Source organism: Cryptomeria japonica, chromosome 4 (genome assembly GCF_030272615.1).
Source record: "Cryptomeria japonica chromosome 4, Sugi_1.0, whole genome shotgun sequence".
Taxonomy (NCBI): domain Eukaryota; kingdom Viridiplantae; phylum Streptophyta; class Pinopsida; order Cupressales; family Cupressaceae; genus Cryptomeria; species Cryptomeria japonica.
The window spans coordinates 297,980,461-298,002,704 of record NC_081408.1 but is presented as its reverse complement, the minus strand read 5'-3'; the positions used below and the strand labels follow the sequence as shown (position 1 = coordinate 298,002,704).

The following is a 22,244-nucleotide window of genomic DNA, read 5'->3' as shown; positions in this document are numbered from 1 at the left end:
GAAATTATCTTTGTCTTACACATGCAGGCTCACGTTTCTGAAAGAACCGATTTGATATTTATTTCTGGGTGTATGCGTTTTCTTTTTATGAGTGAAGCGATTGGAAGTAATTGTGCTCAGAAAATAAGAACCTGCGTACAGGTAGTGGTCCGTAAAAGTGTTGAGCTGGAAATCAATTCGGGTGTTATTCCTTTGGCTGAGTGGATAGAGCTGTTATCGCTTTCTTCTGCAGCTGTTCTTGGTTGTTCACGTGGGTTGTGGTAGAGCAGCGTTTTGGCATTGTTTCGTTTTGATTCTAGTATCACAGGTGGAAGGTGGTATCGTGTTCTTCCTGAGATGATGCTTCTAATATATATGGAAGTGATTTCAGTTACTGTGCGTCCTCTTCTTGAGACCATGATTCAAATCTGCCATATATAAAAAGACAATTTGGAGGTCTCTGTTCTGTATTCATTTTGCCTATGTCTCTTCTTTCTGGAGATTTTTTTTGATATTAGAGGGGAATTTAGAGGATGATCTGCTGGATGACAGGAGCAACGTATTATTTTGTGTATGCTGAGTTGAAATCCCTCTAATTTGAAGAAATTATTTTATCTGATCTTTGTGTCAAAGAGCGTGGGTGTGAGCTACAGCATTGAAAATCTGGAAGTTTTATTTGTTGTGATAAGCTCAGCTTTAAAAATATTGTGGTCTGAAGGTGAAGAGTAAGTGGTTGATTTGAACTCCTGAAAGCATTCCGAATAGTTTTGACCTTGAGGTCCGCGCCTCAGCTATCAGAGTCGGTGCTCTATATAGTTTGTTTCACAGTGAGTTGGTGCTCACCTCTGTAAACTGGGTTGGTGCCCATTTTGAGGAAATTAGTTGGACCGTGGTTTTTTACCTGAAAGGGTTTTCCACGTGATAAATTTTGGTCTCTGTTTTCTTGCTTTTTTTGTTTAAAAATTTATGTGCCTAAGTGTGCAATTTACTTAAAATCTTAAAATACTGATTCACTGAAATCTTCAAGGCAAACTTTGCAAAATAAAATCTTTGCGAGTGTCCCATGAAACGCCAACTAGTTTTCATGAAGTTAAAGATTGCAATCAGTATGTGCATGTGACATATAGCAAGCAACCTAGAGGTGCCCACACCAGAGGTGGTGGAGGTGGCCGAAGAAGTGGTGTTGTGGGGGACGTTTCCCCAAGTCTCGAAACGTCCCCCTACAAGAGACGCAAGTATTTTTGAGCGGGACACATCTCCCTAGAACACTGATGTTTTCTACATCTATAATCTAGCGTTTTCATCTTTGGTTGACGTTTTAGCAAAAACAAGGACTGAATATTGGGGTTGGCATTTTTCTCAGAAGGGATCTATAAGTTTTTCTATATATTGGAGTTCGTGTATTTCTCTGTGTGTTTTAGTTTGGATATTTAAAAAACAAGGACTGAATATAAAACAACGCCACTAGCAATCAGCAAGAACAACACGGCTAGGGTTTCTGAAAGATCCCTGACTAGAATTCTTATCCAAACTGCCAATTGTTTACAAATTCAAATTCATTGACCAGCGAAAAGTGTTTTTGGAAGTTTAATGTATTTTCAGTTTTTTTGTAATTTTTTGGATTTTTGACAATATATATAAAACTAATAAATGCAATACAATAAATATAGAACTGATAATAGTTTCCAGACTTCTGATTATTAATTGCAGCAAGTACAAATAATTAATAAAGAGGATTCTTGATAGAAATAAGCCGTTCAAGGCCTACCAGGAGTCCAACGCTAGGGTTTGAAGGTAGAATTTGAGCCTGAACTGAAGCAATGGCTGCTCTAAGCACCTCCAGCTGCTACTGAGGGTTGCAAATGACTTTATTTAACTCTAGCATAATTACCAAAAACTAATACTAAAGACTTATTCAGACCCAGTTGGAATTCAAAATTCTTGCCAGCTTATGTAGACCACATGTGCTGGAATTCCTCGGAATAAACCATGGATCTGTTCTTCCTTATTGCTGACAATTAAATTAATCCCAATTCCAGCTCCTAAATACCCCTAGTTTATTCATTTGGCAACCACACCTCCAAGCTAGGGTACGTCTGGCTGCAAAATGGTATGGCTGGCATTAATTACTAATGATCTGCAAAGAACTCTCTCCAAAACCGCCCAGATCTGATCAATTCCACTTTCCCTTAAATCTGATGTCTGAAACAAAGGAATTCGGGCCCCCAATGGCCTGATAAGTGCATAAATATGAGTGCTGGAGTGATGTAGAAGGCTGGGGTAATGTCCAACCAGTCCAAGATTGAAGGGTTTCGTCCTCAATCAAGCTTCCACAAGCTGTAGCGTCTATGGCAGACTGCTGCAGAGACCAAATGAATAATTTCCAAAACAAAAATGATGCCTCTTTCCAACTCCAAGCCTCCTCTTTTTACCCCTCAAACCCTCATCGTACTATTTGGCATCATTTAAATATTCCAAAGGAATCTTTTCTCCTTAAAGAAGTTCGATCAGCAATGAGGGGATAATTAGTCATTAAGAAGGGGCCATAATAAAGTTACTTTACCACCTAGGGATGTGTGCAAGGTAACTTAATAAAGTCTTTATTAAACATCTTTTAAATTAACTTTTTCTATTTTTAGAAAAAGTAACTTATGTAACTTTTTATTATAAAGTTACTTTATTATTTCCACCAAAGTCATAAGATGACTAAGTCTAGGTCCCCTTTGGCTAGCGAATTCATCTCCCAACACCGAACTTCACCTGTGGAGATAGATGACAGGTGAATCTAAGCAACTGAATGGCAACTAAAGAAGAGGGGACATTACAATTTTCCCTAGCTGACACCAAGAAACTCCACACGCACAGACACCATTGCTCCATCCATTATCATAATTTTAAATTTCCCTTCTCAATAATAAGGAAAAATTTAATAGATAGACAATTCTATAAAGGTTTCTTATAGGGGAAAGGACCCAATAGTTGTGCACCCTAACTTCGCGCTTCTCAAAATCTTACTTGGAAATTTCAAATCACTCCAATTTTTTTACAGCAGCTTACTTGGCAAGTCCCCTGATTATAACTAAGGTTTCAAGGCCACATCAGCATGCTTTTTGCCAAGGTGTCCAAAACAGCCCCAAAAAAAAGTGAGACCAATAGGCATGCAAAAGAGACCCCAGTAGTTGTGCAGCTGATATGGCATCACCTGATTGGTTACTTTTTACAATATTAGTACATTTCTTAACAATTATTGGTACATTTCCTAACAACTGTTTGTACATTTCCTAACAAAAATTGATATTTTTTGTTTCAAACAATAGGTTTTATTTGTTCAATTTTTGGAACAAAAGGTATCAACAACCCTCACAACAATTGGTACATGCTCAACTACTGGGTCCTTTCCCCTAGATAGATAATTATTGGTTCCTAATAATATACAATATATTGAGAGATCAACATTACATACATCTGCAATCATTTTTGGCACACAGTATTCATGTTTTCTTGTTATATAATCATAAACTATGTATGCAATGGACTTATTGGTTAGTTTGACCTCTTCTTGTCTAGCCTTTTGTCTAAGAGACTCTGACCAGCAAATGTTACATGACGAAACATATCAAAATAAAACTAAAACAGAATGGACAGCTAAAATGCTAAAATGCCTACAGGTGTTTTTGCATGTTTTTTGTTGCTGTATTTTTGGTCGAAATCAAATACAACGTTGATCTTTAAATGTTTGATTTGATGTTTATAATTTCTTCTCTGAGCATGCGATCTTTGTATTGATAAGAATTTGGCTTTGTTTGTGATTTGGCCAGTTTTAGTAAGCATTTTCTTTCTTTTTTTCCAAATGTTTTAACATTATCATTATGGCTTTATGCTTTGGGAAAAGATGATATGAATGGGTCTGGATTGGTTATTCATATAATAATATATATGGGCTCAAAGGACATACCATGGATATTTGCATTGTCACTTATCCATTTTTTGGATAGATAACCCAGAAGTTATTAATTATGTTGACTATCTCTTTTGCTAGGTTTCTTTTGAATTTTTATAAAAGACAATGGCTTCTACAACTAGAGGTGTTGGAAGTAGAGCTGGTGGTAGAAAGAGGGATCCTTTATGGAAACATGGAACACCAGGTGCAGCGCAAGGAGAAGTTATTTGTAACCAATGCACGAAATCTATGACCGGTGGCATACATCAACTCAAATATCATCTTGCACGGATCACTGGAATGAATATTACACCATGTGACAATTGTCCTAAACAGGTTGAGAGGGAGGCAAAAGCAAGGCTTTCAGAATATGAGCAAAAGAAGGCAGATAAAAAGAGAACAACAGAGGCAATGGCAGCCCCAGTAACAGATTTCAGTTTTACAGGATCGAGAAGTCTAGGGGTGGGCAGCAATATGTCTAATTATTTCATTATTCTTTTCTCTCCATCTCCCCCCTATAGCATGAGTTTGATCTTTATTATATACAATGGGAAACAGTTGTCTCCTAATAGTTATGTCCCTTCATCAATGTGCTTTTCCACTTTATGATAATCATCGCTCAACATTCACTATTCTAAATTGCTGTATTATCTATGAGATGCGTATGTGGTGAACAACCCAAGCTCCCATGACACAATATGTAATTCAGGCCTTTCGACATTAATATCTTCTATTAGCCATTGTTAATGTATCATGGCATGAATATCACCGATATCATCAATAATCTGTAATCTCAACTGAACCTTCGATGACAAGTTTTACTCATATTAATCGCTACTATCAATTGATATTGGCATAGGCGATCGTTGATTCTCATGAAAGCAGCGGTACATTTCAAACATCAATCCAAGATATTGGACGGTGTAATCCATGAGTCCCATAAATATATTACGGTAAGGTTTCTTCATTTCATTGTTCGCTTAATTGGATCATACTTCTCCATACTTAGACACCATGTATCCAGGGAAAGGTATCGGTTATCTCCTGACTGTGATGTTGAAGTCAAATGACACTCATGCTGTTTCTGAATATTGAGGCTAGTTACACCTTGTCTTTGTATCTAGTGATTTACTATTCCATATTTTCAAAAGGCTCGATAAACTCCCATTTACTTCAGTCAACTTGAATTCTGATAGATATCGCTAAATTAATATCCTTGTAATCATCATCAATGACTAATCATTAGAGTAGTTATCTTCTCTCCTTATAAACTATACTATTTTTCAAGTCGTTGATCTTTATCATTAATCGATGCTTCAATATGTCTTCATACACCATGTGAATGATCGTCGCATGAGTAGTTACTATTCTGTTTTTGTCATTATCGTTCCTTCTTTTTATCAACTCTGCTGATCTGTCCAACAAGGTATATAATATCCTTTATTTGATTATCAATTTTGTCTATATTTGAGACTTTACAAAATTGCAGTGCTGGTTGCCATGGTATAAAGAGTGGGGACATTACATAGTTTTAACATGACAGTCCAATTAAGCAGTCCAATTTAGCAGTCCATTTTAGCTCTTTTTTGGTTCAGCACAGCAGTTCAGCTTGACAGCCAAATCCAATACCCTTCTAGTTCAAACACAACTCCAAAAAAGCTTCCTGGATGTAAATTAATGAGCTGCAGATCACGACACAGACCAGCAGCAACTCAAAGAATTCCCAAAATAAAATGCCTGCAAGGTGGTGTAGAGGAAGGGAACATTATTACAGCATGCGAAACATGAAATTCCAGTGGCAGAAACTGAGGTTGGACTCTCATATTTTAATTGCAATAATTATGTAAGCTGTTAATCTCCCTCTGCATTCAGACTTGCAATAAGTCTACATTGTGTAAGATAAGTACAAATTTATCAATAGAAGTGCTATTTTCAGAAATCGTTGAGCTGTTATATATATCAGTGGATAAGTTATAACTTGTTAGTCTTTTTCTTTTTAAAATTCATTATATTCGTAAGGGGACCTGAAAAGGTTTCAATAGATCAATTAGCAATGTGTATCATACAAAAACCACTGGATGCTATATTGGCTTCAAAGAAATACATGTTTCAATTTCATAACACAGAAAAAAATGTTTGTCAAAGAGCTGCAGGGATGCAGTACCACAAATTGACAATGTAAGATCACTAGCAAGGAAAATAATATATCATAATATATCCATGTGATATCAAGTTGTAGCACCTGCATCAGAAGCCCACTTATACTTGTTCCTTGTTAAAGGTCGCAATTCTGACAGCCTGAGCATCTGCAAATAAACTGGATGCTGTTTCATCCCATGCTCCCACTGCAAAACAAATGGAGTCATTGACAAAATACAGAAGATGCAACACTCCACATATAAAATAGATGTTAAGGCCCCTATATGACATAGATGGAAAGGGGCACGCAAAAAACAATGAAAATACATTGAAATAGAAATTGAATGCTGTTGAAGGTATTCAGACTATCCACCAGAATATGTATATCACCAAAGAATTTAAGTCTCAATAAATGGCAATAATAATAATATGATCAAAAATAAAATATTAATGCATAAATTTCTTTAAGGACAAATACATTTCTAATTCTTTCACAATACATCATGAAATGCATCAGCTATGACTAACTAATCAACATACATCAAGGGAGAAAAAAATCAGACACCCACATCAGGGTAAATTCAAAAAGCTTCTTATGGCATACATACTAGAAAAAAAATCGTCTACCCCATTTTAAATAGAAGCTCACTTTTTCAGGAGAGATGCAAAACTACAATTTATGTGGGTAAGAAGTAAATTCAATCAGCTTCTTATGGCATACATATTAGAGAAAACATCATCTATCCCATTTTCCATGGAAGCTTACTTTTTCAAGAGAGCTGCAAAAATACAAATTCCTTTCCTCAATTTTGTACAACAGAGTTTTGGAAATTACCTGTAGAATTGGTGTCAAAGGTTGACGTGAATCAAAAAGTAATAGATGTTGTCGTGTGGCAACCGCAAATTTGAATATGTCATAGTCTGCCCTTGCAAAAGCAACAAATTGATCTTTTCTCTGGGTAATACTGCAGTAACAAGCTGCAGGAAAGTTTACCTTTGCTATTATGGTAGAATAATCTGAACACTTTTCCTTTTTGAACCTGAAATCAACCAATTGAACTTCACTGCATGAAGCAACAAGTAAAATACGTGGATGCCAGCCATATTCACAACACCACCAACTCCCTTTTGGATCTTTTCTATTCTTAACACCACGTTCTGCATTTCTTTGCAAGTATTTCTTACAAGCTAGTCTTTCCTTGGGAAAATTATTGTTACTGCCTCTGACTTTTGTCAGTTCTAATGGAAGTGACTTTCCTTTCAACCTGACTGGACCATCAGGAGTTTCCAGGCAAGAACATATGTCAAACAAACGCAACTCACCATTCTCTAAAATAACAGCACTTTCTTCAGGTAAGTGTGGATTCCAGCAAGCCTGTTTCACAATGCACAGAAAGATCAATTGCATTAATTATCTCTGGTGAGAAGACCAACAAAACTTTGATTCACCAAATCATGGGATGATTGTACAAGGTAAGAAGGCACAACTCAATCTCCCACATTTTCAATTTGCCATTTCAAACAATAAGATACAAAAAAAAGTATTAAACTTGTTACCCAAATGTCATAATCCTCTTATTGAAATTGGTAGAAATTATGGTTACATGAAATAGAACTCATGACCATGATATGAGTTGAGATGAAAAAGATGACAGTGCTAAGTTTTGATCAGATTTGGATAAGCAGGTAATTTTAAAATTTAATTGTGCCTTGATCACAATCTGATATCAATTGATGATATCAAATTAAATCCTTCAAATATGATGTGTGAGTGTACCACAGATCAGTTCGTAGAATTCAATCTGCTTGTTGTCTATGTCACCGATCTGCTGTGTGACCTCCATATTCACTGAAGATTATGACCTACTGTAATTAGATTCTGCACTTATTGTATATCACACGATCTGTTGTATGTATATGCCACAATATGCAATACGTTTCTATATGTCACAATCTGTAATATATTTCTATATGTCACGGTCTGTAATGTATCGGACTTCCTTAGAATTGATAATAATTATGGACTGCTCTATTATTTTATTCACCGTGTATCATACGTGATCCATATCTGCAGGGTTAATGTGTGTTCACCATGTAATGGATATTGACTACTACATATATGTCCACCTCTTATCTTTATCACTGTATATTATCAATTACCTTCCCTTATATTGTGTACTTGTTACTTTTTCCAGTCAAGACAAAACGCATCTGCTAATGTATGATATAAGAAGGTTTCTTATAGAGTAGTGATTCTTCACCATGGAACCTGATGACCATTCACAACTTGAATTGGTTACCAACCGATTCAAATATAATCGGCATTATATATATATATATATATATATATATATACACCGATTCAAACACAATCGGTTTATGTAAGAACCCGATAATAAACAACACCTAATCGTTATTAACAAACCTTAATTAGTTGAACCGATTCAAACATATCGGTTGCAACACTTAGTCTAGTAATCATTAATATTTACATATTTAATAAACAGCACATATAAACATTTAATATTGTTTTCATTAATACCCGGCATACGTAATTGTCTAAGGCCAATGGCCAATTAGACAATTATGGTAACTCAGTCATCCTTATGAATTTCGACTGAAGCTACTGCATCCTCAACAGACAGATAATAAATCTTTTATCTCTAAGTGGGAAAGGACTCAAAAAAACAGCTTAAACTATTGACAAAGGAGTTGAGATCAGTTGGTTAAACCATTGAGTTCCCATTGTGGAGATCCATGTTCAATCCCCAAAGGGACACCTGAGGTTGAAAAAAGTCGAATATGTTGATGAATAAGTTGCTCGCATTACTACAAGTGGAAGGGGATCTATTTGTGGCCTCCACCAGCCCTGGTTGGCCTAAAAATTTCTAACTCACAAAACAAAAATAAATAAACAAATAAAACCATCCTATCTGTTAAATGACTATGGTACCAGAAATCAGGAAAACTTAGGTTTAGAGAAACAACATAATCCTACAAACTGCAGAGATCAAGAGAATGGAAATAACTGCAACAGAAGAAAAGAATATGACAACATGACAAGAAAGTGTAGCACTCATAATCAGAAATATAGCTAAGTTACCAGTTCGGGTTCGGATTCAGGTACGGATTCGCGGATTCGGCATAAAGAAATTCTTGGGTACGGGTACCAGTTCGTCCATACATATATATATATGTTCAAACATCAAAATTATATATGTTCACAGTTCAAACATACAAATATGAATGGGTTGAATGAATGTTTTGATGCATGAAATGCATCATAAAGGGGCGGATTAGGGTTTACATGTTTAAAAAGCATTCAAATAACTGTTTTTTTTTTTTTTTTGGTTTTCTTACTCGTGGGCCCCCATTTTTGGGAACCCACGGGCTTGGGTTCACCTGGGTCCGCTTCAGTTTGACCTGGGTTCCTCCCGAGTTGTGCCCAGGCGGCTGGGTTCCCTGTGGGTCCTGGCTTTCGACCTGGGTTCCACCCGGCTCCTGCCCAGGCGGCTGGGTTCCCTGTAGGACCCACAGGGAACCCAGCCACCTGGGCAGGACCCGGGTGGAACCCAAGTCGAACCAGGCCCGGACCAGGACCAGGCAAGAACCAGGACCCGGACCTGGCCATTTTCCCCACGAACCAGTATCTGAGAAATATAGGTCTCTATGGCATCAGATCCATCCATGTAAATACAAATATGTAAATTCAACAAATAGAAAAGGCTTTTCTGTGAAGTTCATAAATAATCTGATCTCACTGAGCAAGCTCATTAGCTCTACCATATAGTTCTTACATATTGTATTCATCTCATCTGATCTAATTGAGCGAGCTAACTACCTATACCATATAGTTCTTACATATTTTATAGTTCTTACTAGCCCATCATTCACATTAAATTCTTCTTCTCAGTCATCGTTACTTAACACACATGTTTCCCTGGTCATATTGGAGCATTAGTGCTTTCCAATGGAAAAGCATAAATTAGAGTTCTTCATCTCAAAGAATAGAGTTTTAGCAAAAAGAGAAAGTTAAGTTTTTGAATAAAATGTGTACAATAAGCCAGTCAAAGCAGATATCTCATATCAATATTAACAATTGTACAATCACCACAAACTAGTTGATCTAGGGGCCAGCGTGACACCCAATGTATAGACATGCTTGGTGAGCTAAATGTGATATGGCACAAGTGTAAACATGAATGACAAAAGCCAAGAACAGTATCAGAGAACAACAGACTAGGGGAAGAGGAAGACAAATAACAGAACATATTAAAACACTCAATGAGAACTGTAGTGGTAGATTTCATTAGTGATAAGTTATATGTGATCTGAGAGGTTGGATGTATTGAATACCTAAGCAAACCTCTTGTCTATTAAACCAAACTCTGTATTATTTCTCTGTTTTCTTTGTTGTATGAATTGTTACAAAGAATAGTAGTATACAGTATATTACATGAGGAGGGTCAAGGAGTGGTTGAGCAGTTACAAGCCTGCTTGCACCTCTAATTAATCATTGCTTCATTGATGAGATTCTTCTACATTGCTGCTACACACAATTAACATTATGATCGTTTCTTTTTACAGAACAGAATATGTTGGTCAAGGTACCACCAGATGTCTGTGGCAAGATTAAAGAGTAATATTGTCATGTTACTACCACATGTTCTGCAGGTAATGACAATGCTGCTGACTGAGCTGCAAAATGCAAGGGCTCCCACTGATGGAGTTATGCCATCCCAACTGTCCTAGATCCTCCTTGATAACTAGATCACTTAGTCTCGAATAGGAAGGTACTTCTGTTCAACATGTCAAACAGGCAGAAGAACGCTGCTAAACCTACTACTACAAACATATGAAATGCTATGGCAAATACAAAAGGTTCAAAACTCTGTTAGAATTACTTTATTTCTCATGAGCTGCTCAAAGAATACTATAGACACAATGTATGAATATTGAAACAAGAATTTCCAGAGCAATATGAAAATATGGTTATCTCACAGAATTTTATGAAATAAAGACAATAGAGACGAATTTCAAGAACACATACAGCAAGAAAGTTATCATATGCAACAAATGATCAGTATTCTTGCTATTCTAACCATCAGAAATTGGATTCTTCACCTGCTGTAACTATTTGTGTTCAATACATTCAATTCTCGAAGTATAGAGAAGCACCTAGGTCAGCCATGAACTGAGGCTTGATAGGTTTCCCTCACTATATGTATGCTGGCTCAATAGATAATGATTTAACAAAGCTTGAAGCCATCACCAAAACATGGTTCTGGAGAACAAAATAGGGAAATTATAAAGAAAATTATCATTCTCGATGCACGAACAATCATCTACAAAATGAATGTTGTGTGGATAAAGATTACATAGGCCCTCATTTAGAACAACAACAGATGTAGTTAAAAAATCAGGGTTTGGTAAGTTTAGTAGCCATTATCCTTCAGCAATTGATAATCATAGTGTTGGTGTGAACAGGAGTGTTTCCCAACTGGTTTCCCCCTTTCTAGTATGAACAAGGTACATTATCTAACTAGACATAAGTTAAAACCTTTTCACACATGTTCAAAAGTTAAGTTTACTTGGGGCTAGGAATCTTTCTAGAAGGCCTTAGGTGTTATCCAAACAAATCTTGTCTTTAGTTGTCTCATGTCAAAGGATTAAGAAACTTGAAATGATCTTGTCTAATCCTACCTCTCAACCTTTCCTTTATTAGCAAGGGCTCATAAGTACATTTGGAATCAATGTTTTGCATCCAATATCAAGCAAGCTATTCTTTCCATACTCTCTTGTAGAAGAAGAATTTTGTTTCGTAAATGATCCTAGGGTGTGGAGAGTTTTCTATGAACTCTTACATGGTTTCAAAGCTCTAGATCTGCAAACTCCTCAAATCTGAGGGTGATTTGGCCACGATCTTTTGCTAGGTGCATTTTGGTGCAAAAGGACCACCATTGAGTCCAGAAGGCCCAACAACCCCTATTTTGTATAAAATACTTGATATCTGTGCAACAAAATTATTTTGCCAATTTTGGGTAGAAGGTTACAAATTTGACTAGTCATAATTTCATACAATTGTATGAAACCCATACAATGTACAGATCTGTGGTGTACGATTTGATTGTACAAATCTAGCACCGACAGTTGCATGTGGGTCAACAGAAATCAAAGAATATTCTCTACCGAACCAGCATATTCTTCTACATCAGCACCATACAAGTTCCACACAAGGTTGGCGTCAACTGGTCAAATCATGGTATGAACCAGTTTTTTAATATTAAACTTTGATCGGCCCCCAATTTTGCTATGAGCACTACCCTTAAGCCCACAATGCTTGCAGAACGGCATGGCCAACCCGCCTCCCTACCCAGCTAGCCCACCACCTACAAGCAGTAGGGAATTTTTTAAACCTATTGTACATGCAAGCGTTTAGAGCTAAGGGGACAAATCTAACCCTCAATGCCAAAAAAGGTATTTTTGTTTCAAAGTTGTGTAACTTTTGATCCAGGAGGCCTTTTTTCGAAAAATGAAATACAGTCAGAGAGCTCGCTTTGTGTACTTCACAATGTTGCAGGTTATTTTTCCAGCTTCTTTTGTTTGATGCTTGTTCTTACCTGTTAGAGTCGGATCTTTCTTTTCCACCTTTGAACTCATAATTTTTGCCAAGTTCTCAAATTTTCGTGATTTTGCAACATGCGAAAGGTATCCAAGAACTCTACATATCGACACATGCACTTTTTGCATATCTTTTTTCTGGTATACAAATTTCAACTTGAAGCCAAATTTGATACTTTGGCATATTCTTTTGTAAATTTGCAAAAAAATGGAATTTTCTATTCAACAAAGGGCTTAATTGCTTGTATTGTGAGGAGTAAATTGTTGTTCCTCTATTGTATTCTCTGATTTTATCATGGATTCGCCAAAAGGTATTCCTCTTACTCCATGTAACTATCATGAATTGAAATCACAAATGGACTTGTTATTATTTCAATTTAACTTAACAAAGGATTACATTAGGCATAAGATCTAGAAACCATAGGTGCTATAGAAAAAAGGAAATTGCCTAATAGAAGAGATGAATCCCTTGGCACTTTGTTTTTGTCAACTTTTCAAAAAATATTAGGCTTCATGTTGCATTTTGCACAACACCAAATAAGATTTGGACTATATTAAAGGACCTCTTTGCAAAGAAAGATAAGATGAGGCAATTCATTGGTCCTAATCCATCAAATTTTGACAATACTTATTACTTTTTTACCAATCTCAAACCTCTTAGATTATCGATAAAACAATGTGGAGTTGAGAAAGAGGAAGATCAGTTGATCATTTCTGTCCTTGCTGAACTAGGTCCTAATTATTAAATTTTTGTTTCTACATTCTATGCTACTAAAGATACCCTAGGGACTACACCCAAAATGCCTACTTTTGATGCAGTTGTAGCTTGTCTCACAAGGAAACTAGCAAATTTGGTACACATGGGAAATTAGCAAATTACCTCAACTATGTCCACCTCTTCCTCAACATCAACCTCACCATCTACATCTACAAGCCAAGGGAAACAAGAGTTGCAAGTGGGGTAGAAAAAATGAAAGGTAGACCACTCTTAGCATCTACCAGCTTTGAATCAAAGAGATGGCTTCTTGATTCTAGAGCATCTCATCATATGGCATCATCTATAGCTATGTTCTCATCCTTTCAGCCTTGTAATTCACCACACATTTTGATGGGCAACAACACGTGTGTGTGTGTGGGAAAGGATCTATTGACATGGGAGAAGGCACTTTCAATGATGAAATTTGTGTTCCATCCTTGTCAACAAATCTCCTTTATGTCTACCAAATCACGTAGTGGACAAGGTACAAGAATAAGTAGAGTTCACATCTAATTCAGCATATATTAGGAGCTTGGAGACTAAAGAGATCATAGTTATTGAGATGGTTGATCATGCATCTTTTTATATTATTTTTCTCATTTCACTCCTAATGATGAAACTATTCCATTGACTAGTATTCACACTCATGCATCAAGTATGAATCATGTTTGCGAGAAGTTTGGTCATTGGAATCTTAGAATTCTTGAGACTAGTACTGAGCTTCCATCTCCTCTACCTCCTGCTTCTTCATATTTCAATGTGGCCATGGCTTCCAATACTTCTATTTAGTAGGATGATCATAGTTTTTTAGATCTTGCTTTGTGGGATGAGTATTTGATAGGTATTTCTAAGTTGTTTGTGGAGTCTCATATTGATGATTTGAAGGACACTTGTGGGAGTTTCTCTCCTCCTTGATGACAATTATAGCAGATTTGCTATTACATCTTCATTATCTTTGAAGATTGATGTTAATAAGTTTCCACATTCACTTGATATGTCATTGATAGCACTTGATTTAGTTGTGGTACATTCAATCTTGGACACACATAATCAGCGTATAGATACACATTTTGAGGCCTCTTCCCTAATCTATCCACTTGGAGATGGAATTGCTTCCACATCAACCATTGAACTAGTTTGTTCCCAAAATACGGCATGTTGTTTGCAAACATTGGATCATTTTCATCTTCAAGCATTCTTCATTGGCATAAGAGCTACTTCATTATTGGGGGGCATATTGTCTTGTTTTCCCTCTTATGCCTAGGACATTGATTGTATATTTGTGATGAATGTAAAACATGGGGGCTTGTGAGTCCTCCATTCATCACTCTTTCATCACTCGTATAAATTTTTTTGTATCTTTTCACTCTTTCAGAGAGATTGCATTTGTAAATGGGTACCTAACATCTCCTAGTAGCCAGGACCCATAATCATCATCATAGTTGCATCATTTGCATTTGTTCTTAGGGGGGGTGTTGGTGTAAACAAAGGTGTTTCCTAACCAGATTTCCCCTTTCTGGAGTGAACAAGGTACATTATCTAATTAGACATTACTTAGGACCTTTTCACACATGTTCACATGTTAATTTTACTAAGGGAGCTAGGAATCTTTATAGAAGGTCTAAGTTGTCATTTAATCTTATCTTTAGTTGTCCCATGTCATAGGACTAAGACATTGTAATGTCCCTTGTTGAGGGGGTACCAGATTTTTGCCCAAAAATAACAAATCCAATAATTCAATTTGTTTAAATGAGTATTCATTCACTAAATTACAAAATAGTAATTGAATTTAGGAAAATAATCGATTAAGATGAAACAAAATGATAATGAAGATTCCTATAGTAAACATGCACACCATAGCTTATTCCTAATAACCAACCATATTAGAAACTAGAGGGAAAAGCACAAGAGGGTGTCGGGAGACTGTCCTCTATAACTAAGCCCAAGAGTGCTGAACAACCAGCCAAGTCAATCCGATCCCTTGGCCCACAAGCAATCCAACTCAATGGGTGGTCTACTTAATTGAGGGAACCCATACTCCTACATCTCCCTATTATGTCTCCTTGCCAATTCCTAATATGATTGCCCTATGAAGATCAAATGAATAATTACCAACTCTAAGAATCTTGATGGATTGGCAATCAATCTCTAGAATAATCTTATTCAATAGTTCTAGGAATCTTGATGAATTGGCAATCAATCTATTGAATAATCTTATTCAATAGCTCTTGAGAAACTGGATAAAATTATACATGTATAAATATATTGCTGGTTACTTTTCAGACTTTCCTGACTCAATAGACAATCCTTCTGATTGATCCTTTATTAATGATCTGAATTGCTATTCAATTCTTATTCCTATTCAATGTCTTGCCTATTAATTTATTATTCCCTTTATACCTTTATATCTCATTGAGACACGCCTCTTTGAAAAGAAATATCCATTTAAAGGATCATGTCTCCTGATCGCTGCATTATTATTCAAGTCAGATCTGATTTTCTGATTATAGATCAAATGTTTCTTTCCATTTGATGATCCATTATGGATGCATATCTAATTGATGTGTCCTCCCTCTTATATCTTCAAGAGAGGAGTCACACCCTTTCATGAAATCTATTTCCCTTGCAAGGGATACAACCCTTCATCGCTGCATGTGGAGATAATAATCTAACTTTAATAAATCTCTGCCCATTGATAAATTCTTAATTTATGACCTGCTTCTTCTATGGATCGCTAGCATCTTATTTTAATTAGCCTAAGTTATACTTTAAGTGCTGCGACCGTAATTTAATATTGACTGCATTTTCTTGTCATTGCTGTGACATAACGGTCATCAGAGCTGCAATCGGGTAGCCTTTTTTTTCGTGGGGCATGATAAACACTTGTCATGTAATCCTCCCTATCAACCTTGCCTTTCGAAGAAAGAATTCATATGTATATTTGGAATCAATCTTTTGCATCCATAATCAAGCAAGGTATTCTTACCATACTCTCTTGTAGAAGGATAATTTTGTATTGCGGAGGATAATTTTGTTTTGCAGGTGGTCCTGGGATGTAGGGAGTTCACTATCAACTCCTACGCATAGACCATCTCAACAAGACAAAGACCTTGCCTAAAACTGTTTGATGGATTCCCCACTTGCCCAGCTCAAAGTGGGGAAAAAATAAGAAAGAACGAGCGAGAGAATTGAGCATTAGTTGAATGCCCCTTGAAATTGATGAGCCCCCTATGCATATACGGTATTGTGCACCTATATAAAATAAGAGAAATACTCACAACATGTTCAAAAATAGATAAAACCTGTAATAACTCCTTCCAAGAATTTTGCTGACATACTTGCAATATTTCTGATTTTGAACTAATTAGCGTTTTGCCAAACACTTTGCATACTACTATTTTAAAAGTATAATTCAATATCATTTGATAAAGTGTCTAATTAGCGTTTTGCAAAACACTTTGCATGCTACTATTTTTTCTTACCAAATATTGAATATTTCATACATCTGAAATCAAATAACAAATATGTTTATATTTCCGATTGAACTGCTACCTCAGAAATATCAACCAAAATTTAATACAAAATAAAATATTAATATTTCTAACTTGAATAATGCCCAACAATTACCATTAGCAATCCCTTAATGTTCAACTCTCTTCTTAGTGCTTATATGACCCCCTTTGATGTGGTACAGCAGCCAAAACAAATAGTATGACACTTTATAGATTTTAAAACAATATCCCATGAGCTGAGAGTCCTCTACAAGATAGCAATAGAAAATATTAAGTCTCCATAAGGCTGTGCTAGGCCCAATCAGCTGCATTGACTTTGTTTTGACTCCCAATAAATACCACGTCACTCATCAAAGGATCCCAAAACTTCCACAGTTCCTTTTGAAAAGTAAAGCTACCAAGAGAAAAGCTTCGATTCCTTTATTGACTTCATTGACTACCTTAGAGGTTGCGTAGGTGTTTTATAGAAGCATAACATCCTTCTATAGAAGCATAACATCCAATTACCTCAACTAAGTCCACCTCTTCCTCAACATCAACATCACCGTCTACATCTACAAGCCAAAGGAAACAAGAGTTGCAAGTGGGGTAGAGAAAATGAAAGGTAGACCACTCTTAGCATCTACCAGCTTTGAATCAAAGAGATGGCTTCTTGATTCTAGAGCATCTCATCATATGGCATCATCTATAGATATGTTCTCATCCTTTCAGCCTTGTAATTCACCACACATTTTGATGGGTAACAACACGTGTGTGTATATGGGAAAGGATCTATTGACATGGGAGAAGGCACTTTCAATGATGAAATTTGTGTTCCATCCTTGTCAACAAATCTCCTTTATGTCTACCAAATCACGTAGTGGACAAGGTACAAGAATGTCTACCAATCTTCGCCTAAGGGTTTTCATCCTAAGGTGGTAGAAAATCTAATTAACACCACAACTTGGGTTTCAACAAAAATATCAAACACTCAAAATGCCCAAATGAATACCTTCATCCTACTTTTATAATCTCTCTGCAACTTTCTTGAAATGTATAATTGAAAATCACTTTTTAATGATAATTCATAATTATTTTCCCTCAACAAAAGTGACTTATATTATTGCTTTATTTTTGGTCCCTAGTTAAAGTCATTTTAATAATATAAGTATCTTAATGATTAATTAAACGCAAGAATATTAGGCGATTTTATTTACTCAATTAAACTAATTCCTTGCCACTCACTAAGGCTGAAAAGGGGGACATTACAAACCCTTGAGGTAGGGCATAACCATATTCGAGAATATGGATCTACTTTTGCAGTCACTCTTAAGCCCCCTTCCCCATCTTCACTAGCATCTCCTCCAAATGCTGATTCCCTACCTCTTCTTTACATATGCAGAACTCTGATTCTTTCTACAGGAATGAGCTACTGAGTGCTCCTTCACTTCCCCTCTCTTTGATGATTCTTGAGGCTACTCCTTTTTCTACAATGCTTTCATCTTCGCTCTCTTTGGGTTTAAGGTTCTATCCCCTCAAACCCATAATTTCTTCTCCACATTTAAGGTTGATGTTTTTAATGGTTGCTTCACCTCCTTCACTTTTGTCCTTGCCTTCTATGACTTCTTTATTAGTTCTTCCTTCTCTGCAATGACAAATTTTGTAGTCTTGAGTGTGACTCAAACATTGCATTCGGTAACTATCATGGAGTGATTTCTGCCCTAGAAGGACCTAATTCAGATTCAGATGATTGGACAACGACGTGTCATAAATAATCAGGAATTAAGTCTCAAAGGGTATTGCATTCTCATTAAATATTTTAAGGTTTCTTCTATTTGTTTGTCCATCTCTTCCACTACTGAAGATTGGATCTCTTCCTTTAGTCTCTTTTGTTTAGTTGTTTATGTTTTCTTTCCTTACCAGTGGTAGCTCCTATAGAACCCCTGGGAATTTAATCAAATAATAATAATTTAAAATCAATGTCAACAAGGTTGTGACCAAGTAGTAGGACCATTTGGTTCTCATCTTGGCGACCAAAGTTCAATTCTCCCCAAGTGACATATAAGCACCAATAGACATATTGAAGTGTTAGTCCCACTTTAGTAAATTGCTGGACAATAGGAGTTCTGCAAGTGACAGCATTCCTGTTTACGGACCATGTTTAGTGTGATATCATTCGAGATCAAGGAGCACAAACAAAGGCATTAAAGATCAACTATGATGGAAAACATCAAAGCTATAGTGTAATGTCCCCTACTCAATGAGGAGTAAGCAGTGGTCCATTGGCCTATTTCGGAGACGTGTAGGCTGATTGGAATGAAGAATTAGGGTTTCTTATTTTTTAGGAGTTCTGCACGAGCCATTTGAAGACTGTCCAGTGGGAGTTCTACATTTCTATTCATGGATTCCTTCTGGGTTTTTCGAGAACTTTGCAGTGGTATGACATGCAATCCACTCGGGGGAGTTTGCAGAAATTACTATTTTTAGTAAGTTGGTGGCAGCTGTTGGGATTTAGTGATTATTCTGAGTTCTTTGAGCTTCCTCTCAAGGTTCGAAAAAAAAGGCTGTTTGGAGTTGTTTTCAGGGACTTACTATTTTTACTAAGTGTCATTTCAAGCAGTTCTATTTTTAACAAGGCAGTTCAGACTCCAATTCAGTCCCGCTGTTGGTTTAGCACTTCAATCCTCAATCCAGTTGGTATTGATCAGTATTTGGCTTGCAGAATAATTTATTAAATATTAATATTGCATTCTAAAGTTAATATTTAATTATTATTTGGACGACTTTGAAAAGTTAATATTTAATTGTTATTTGGACGACTTTGGAGATATAAAGCTTATTTGATTTAAAAGATTTTTATTGCTTTCCTAAGTTGGGCGCCTAATGAAATAATGCTTTAAGTCATCAATTGTGGACCTTGCAAAATGGGCGAATTTACCTAGATGGTACGAATTTCTCCTTGGACACCCCATGTGGTGAAATGAAATGCAACACCATTTTAATAAGATGAAATGTAATTTGATTTGGAGCGAATTTGGGAGCAGTTGAATTTGAATTTGGAGGAGCAAATGTTATAAATAAGAGCCTTGGGCTCTCATTTTGGGCATCTTGAGAATTTACACTGTTATGCTGCCGGAATGGTTAGTGACTAAACTTCGAAGTTGGAAGAGCTTCCTAGATACTTCAGTTTTGTACTTGAGATACAGTCCTAGCTGGATAGTTGTTTTTGGAGTGATTGATTCAATTTCCAGTGTGTGTTTTGAAGTTTCTTGTTGCTGCTGTGATTTTCGATGTTGCTGGTGTTTTTGCCTGGAATTGAGTTTTATTTGTAGCTGCCTGTGTGTGGAGAGCATCATTCTGCGTATCGACTCAATCCATCTGTATTCCCTGGGCGATAAGGTTCACCAATTTGCAGATTGGGATTTGGAGATTCTGATTTGGAGATTCTGATTTTTAGTTGCAAGTGGAAGTTTACAGCAGGGTCATACCATTTGGGAGGTGCCTTGGTTTACGTGCATCACATTTCAAGCTTCCAAGTTGCTGGTTTGAGGTTTGGGATTGGTCGCATATGTTTTATATTTCATTTGCATTCGTTTTAGTGTGATTCCAGTTAGTTTTGAGTGAGTTGTGAGTATTTTGTTGTTTTTGGCAGTGCTGGACAGTGTGTTTCTAACTTGCAGACGTAGAACAGCAGTAGTGTTTAAGTGTGGTGTGATTTTGTTAGTGGATTGCTTGAGATCAGCATTAAGATTCTTATCTAATCTCATATCTCTATTTTGTAAGATTGTTTCAGTAGTATTGATCAATCATTCTTGTTGCTTCTTATTTGTAATTCCCACTGTGCAAGTGGAAGAGGATGGCTTAGCCGCCTTCTATGTTTGTAATCAGGAAATAATGTATGTCCTCCCGCTGAAATACTGCGGTAGAGTTGATTTGTTGTAATAAGTCCTCCTGCTGAAATACTACGGTTGAGTTGATTTTGTTGTATTACGTTCTCCCGCTGAAATACTGCGGTTGAGTTGATTTTGTTTGTAATAAGTCCTCCCGCTGAAATACTATGATAGAGTTGATTTGTTTTGTGTGTTAGTGTTTCTTCTTGGCTGGTTTACCGCCAAGTCTTCTAGTTATCTGTCCCACTGAAAAGTGGAAGGGGCTAGCTTGCCGCCCATATTGTAATCAATTTTCGGTTTTCAAGCACCTAACGATCCCCTCAGCACTGTATGCTCTCACCCTCCTAGGTTGGGCTCTCGGTGATCAGAAAGTGGAGGGTTACTTTCAGCAGTATTGTGATTATCTTTCCCAACCTTAACAGGTGCATTGTGCTGTTTGATATGTTAAAAAATCAAAAAAATTAACGGGAATATTGCCGTGGTATCAGAGCTGGTTTTCCTGCCAGCCTATGAATTCAAAGTGATTGGAGTTTTCCACGAGTGACAGAGACATCCGTTACTAAAACAAAAAATAGAGACAACGACAGTATCAGATTCCTACAGTGCCATTTGAAGAGACTTTTTCAAAGGTTCTGAGAAACAGAGATAAGGAAATTGATTCAGTTGATTCAACAGATTCAATGGGAGAAAGAATATTTGGTCAAAATGATGCAGCAATGGCTGTGGAGAAAATGGAGAAGAAATTTGATACTTGTTGGTATACGTTTTATCATCTACCAAACATTAGAATAAGATACCCAAGGGTATTCTGTCCTCTCTTGAAAAATCACTACTGATTCCAAGGTCTATATGTGTGAACAAGCGACTTTAGTGGGATAGCTACTTGGGTAGTGTATGCTGAAAATCTCAAGGGGGACTTACGTTTATGAATGTCTTTTAAGCTTCTGGACTTAGATAGATTTATCGATTTCAGGCTCTCTTTTTTTGGATTTTCCGGAATTTAGACTTTCAAAAAAAGGAAAAAGGGATAGGGTTTAAGACAACTGATCTAAACCTACAAATTCTAGAGAGAGTATTAACTGGGTGTTCTCGGGAAACAACACTTTGATTCGCCACACTGAGGACAACTACACAAAGCGGATGCAGTCTTCAACGGGTTGTGCTTATGATCGAAATGTTGGCATACACAGGGGATAGGCTCAGACTAACTTTGCACAGTGAAATGGAATTCATCTATTCACCAAAAGTATGAGCAGAGATACACCGTCAACTAATACTTATCAAATCCTTCATTCAATTCTAGCAACATGAAAGCAAATCTAAATTAACTTTAACTAATGTGTTGAGGAAATTGAAACCATGCTAATCACTCAAACAATAGAGATTACAAAGCCTCAAGAGAAAGCGTGTTAGGGTTTCAAGCAGAT

General features: G+C 36.5%; 1 protein-coding gene across 4 annotated transcripts in view; it reads right to left on the bottom strand.

The window, feature by feature from the left end:
* Positions 1-22,244, bottom strand: part of LOC131064178 (uncharacterized) — a 142,156-nt gene that overhangs the window by 33,220 nt on the left and 86,692 nt on the right. For all 4 annotated transcript variants that reach the window (XM_057998252.2, XM_057998334.2, XM_057998405.2 and 1 more), the window contains 2 exons: positions 6,894-7,433; positions 6,162-6,264 (listed from right to left, as the gene is read on the bottom strand). In XM_057998252.2, coding sequence (XP_057854235.2) covers positions 6,162-6,264; positions 6,894-7,433 — 643 coding nt within the window. The remainder of the gene's footprint in view (positions 1-6,161; positions 6,265-6,893; positions 7,434-22,244) is intronic.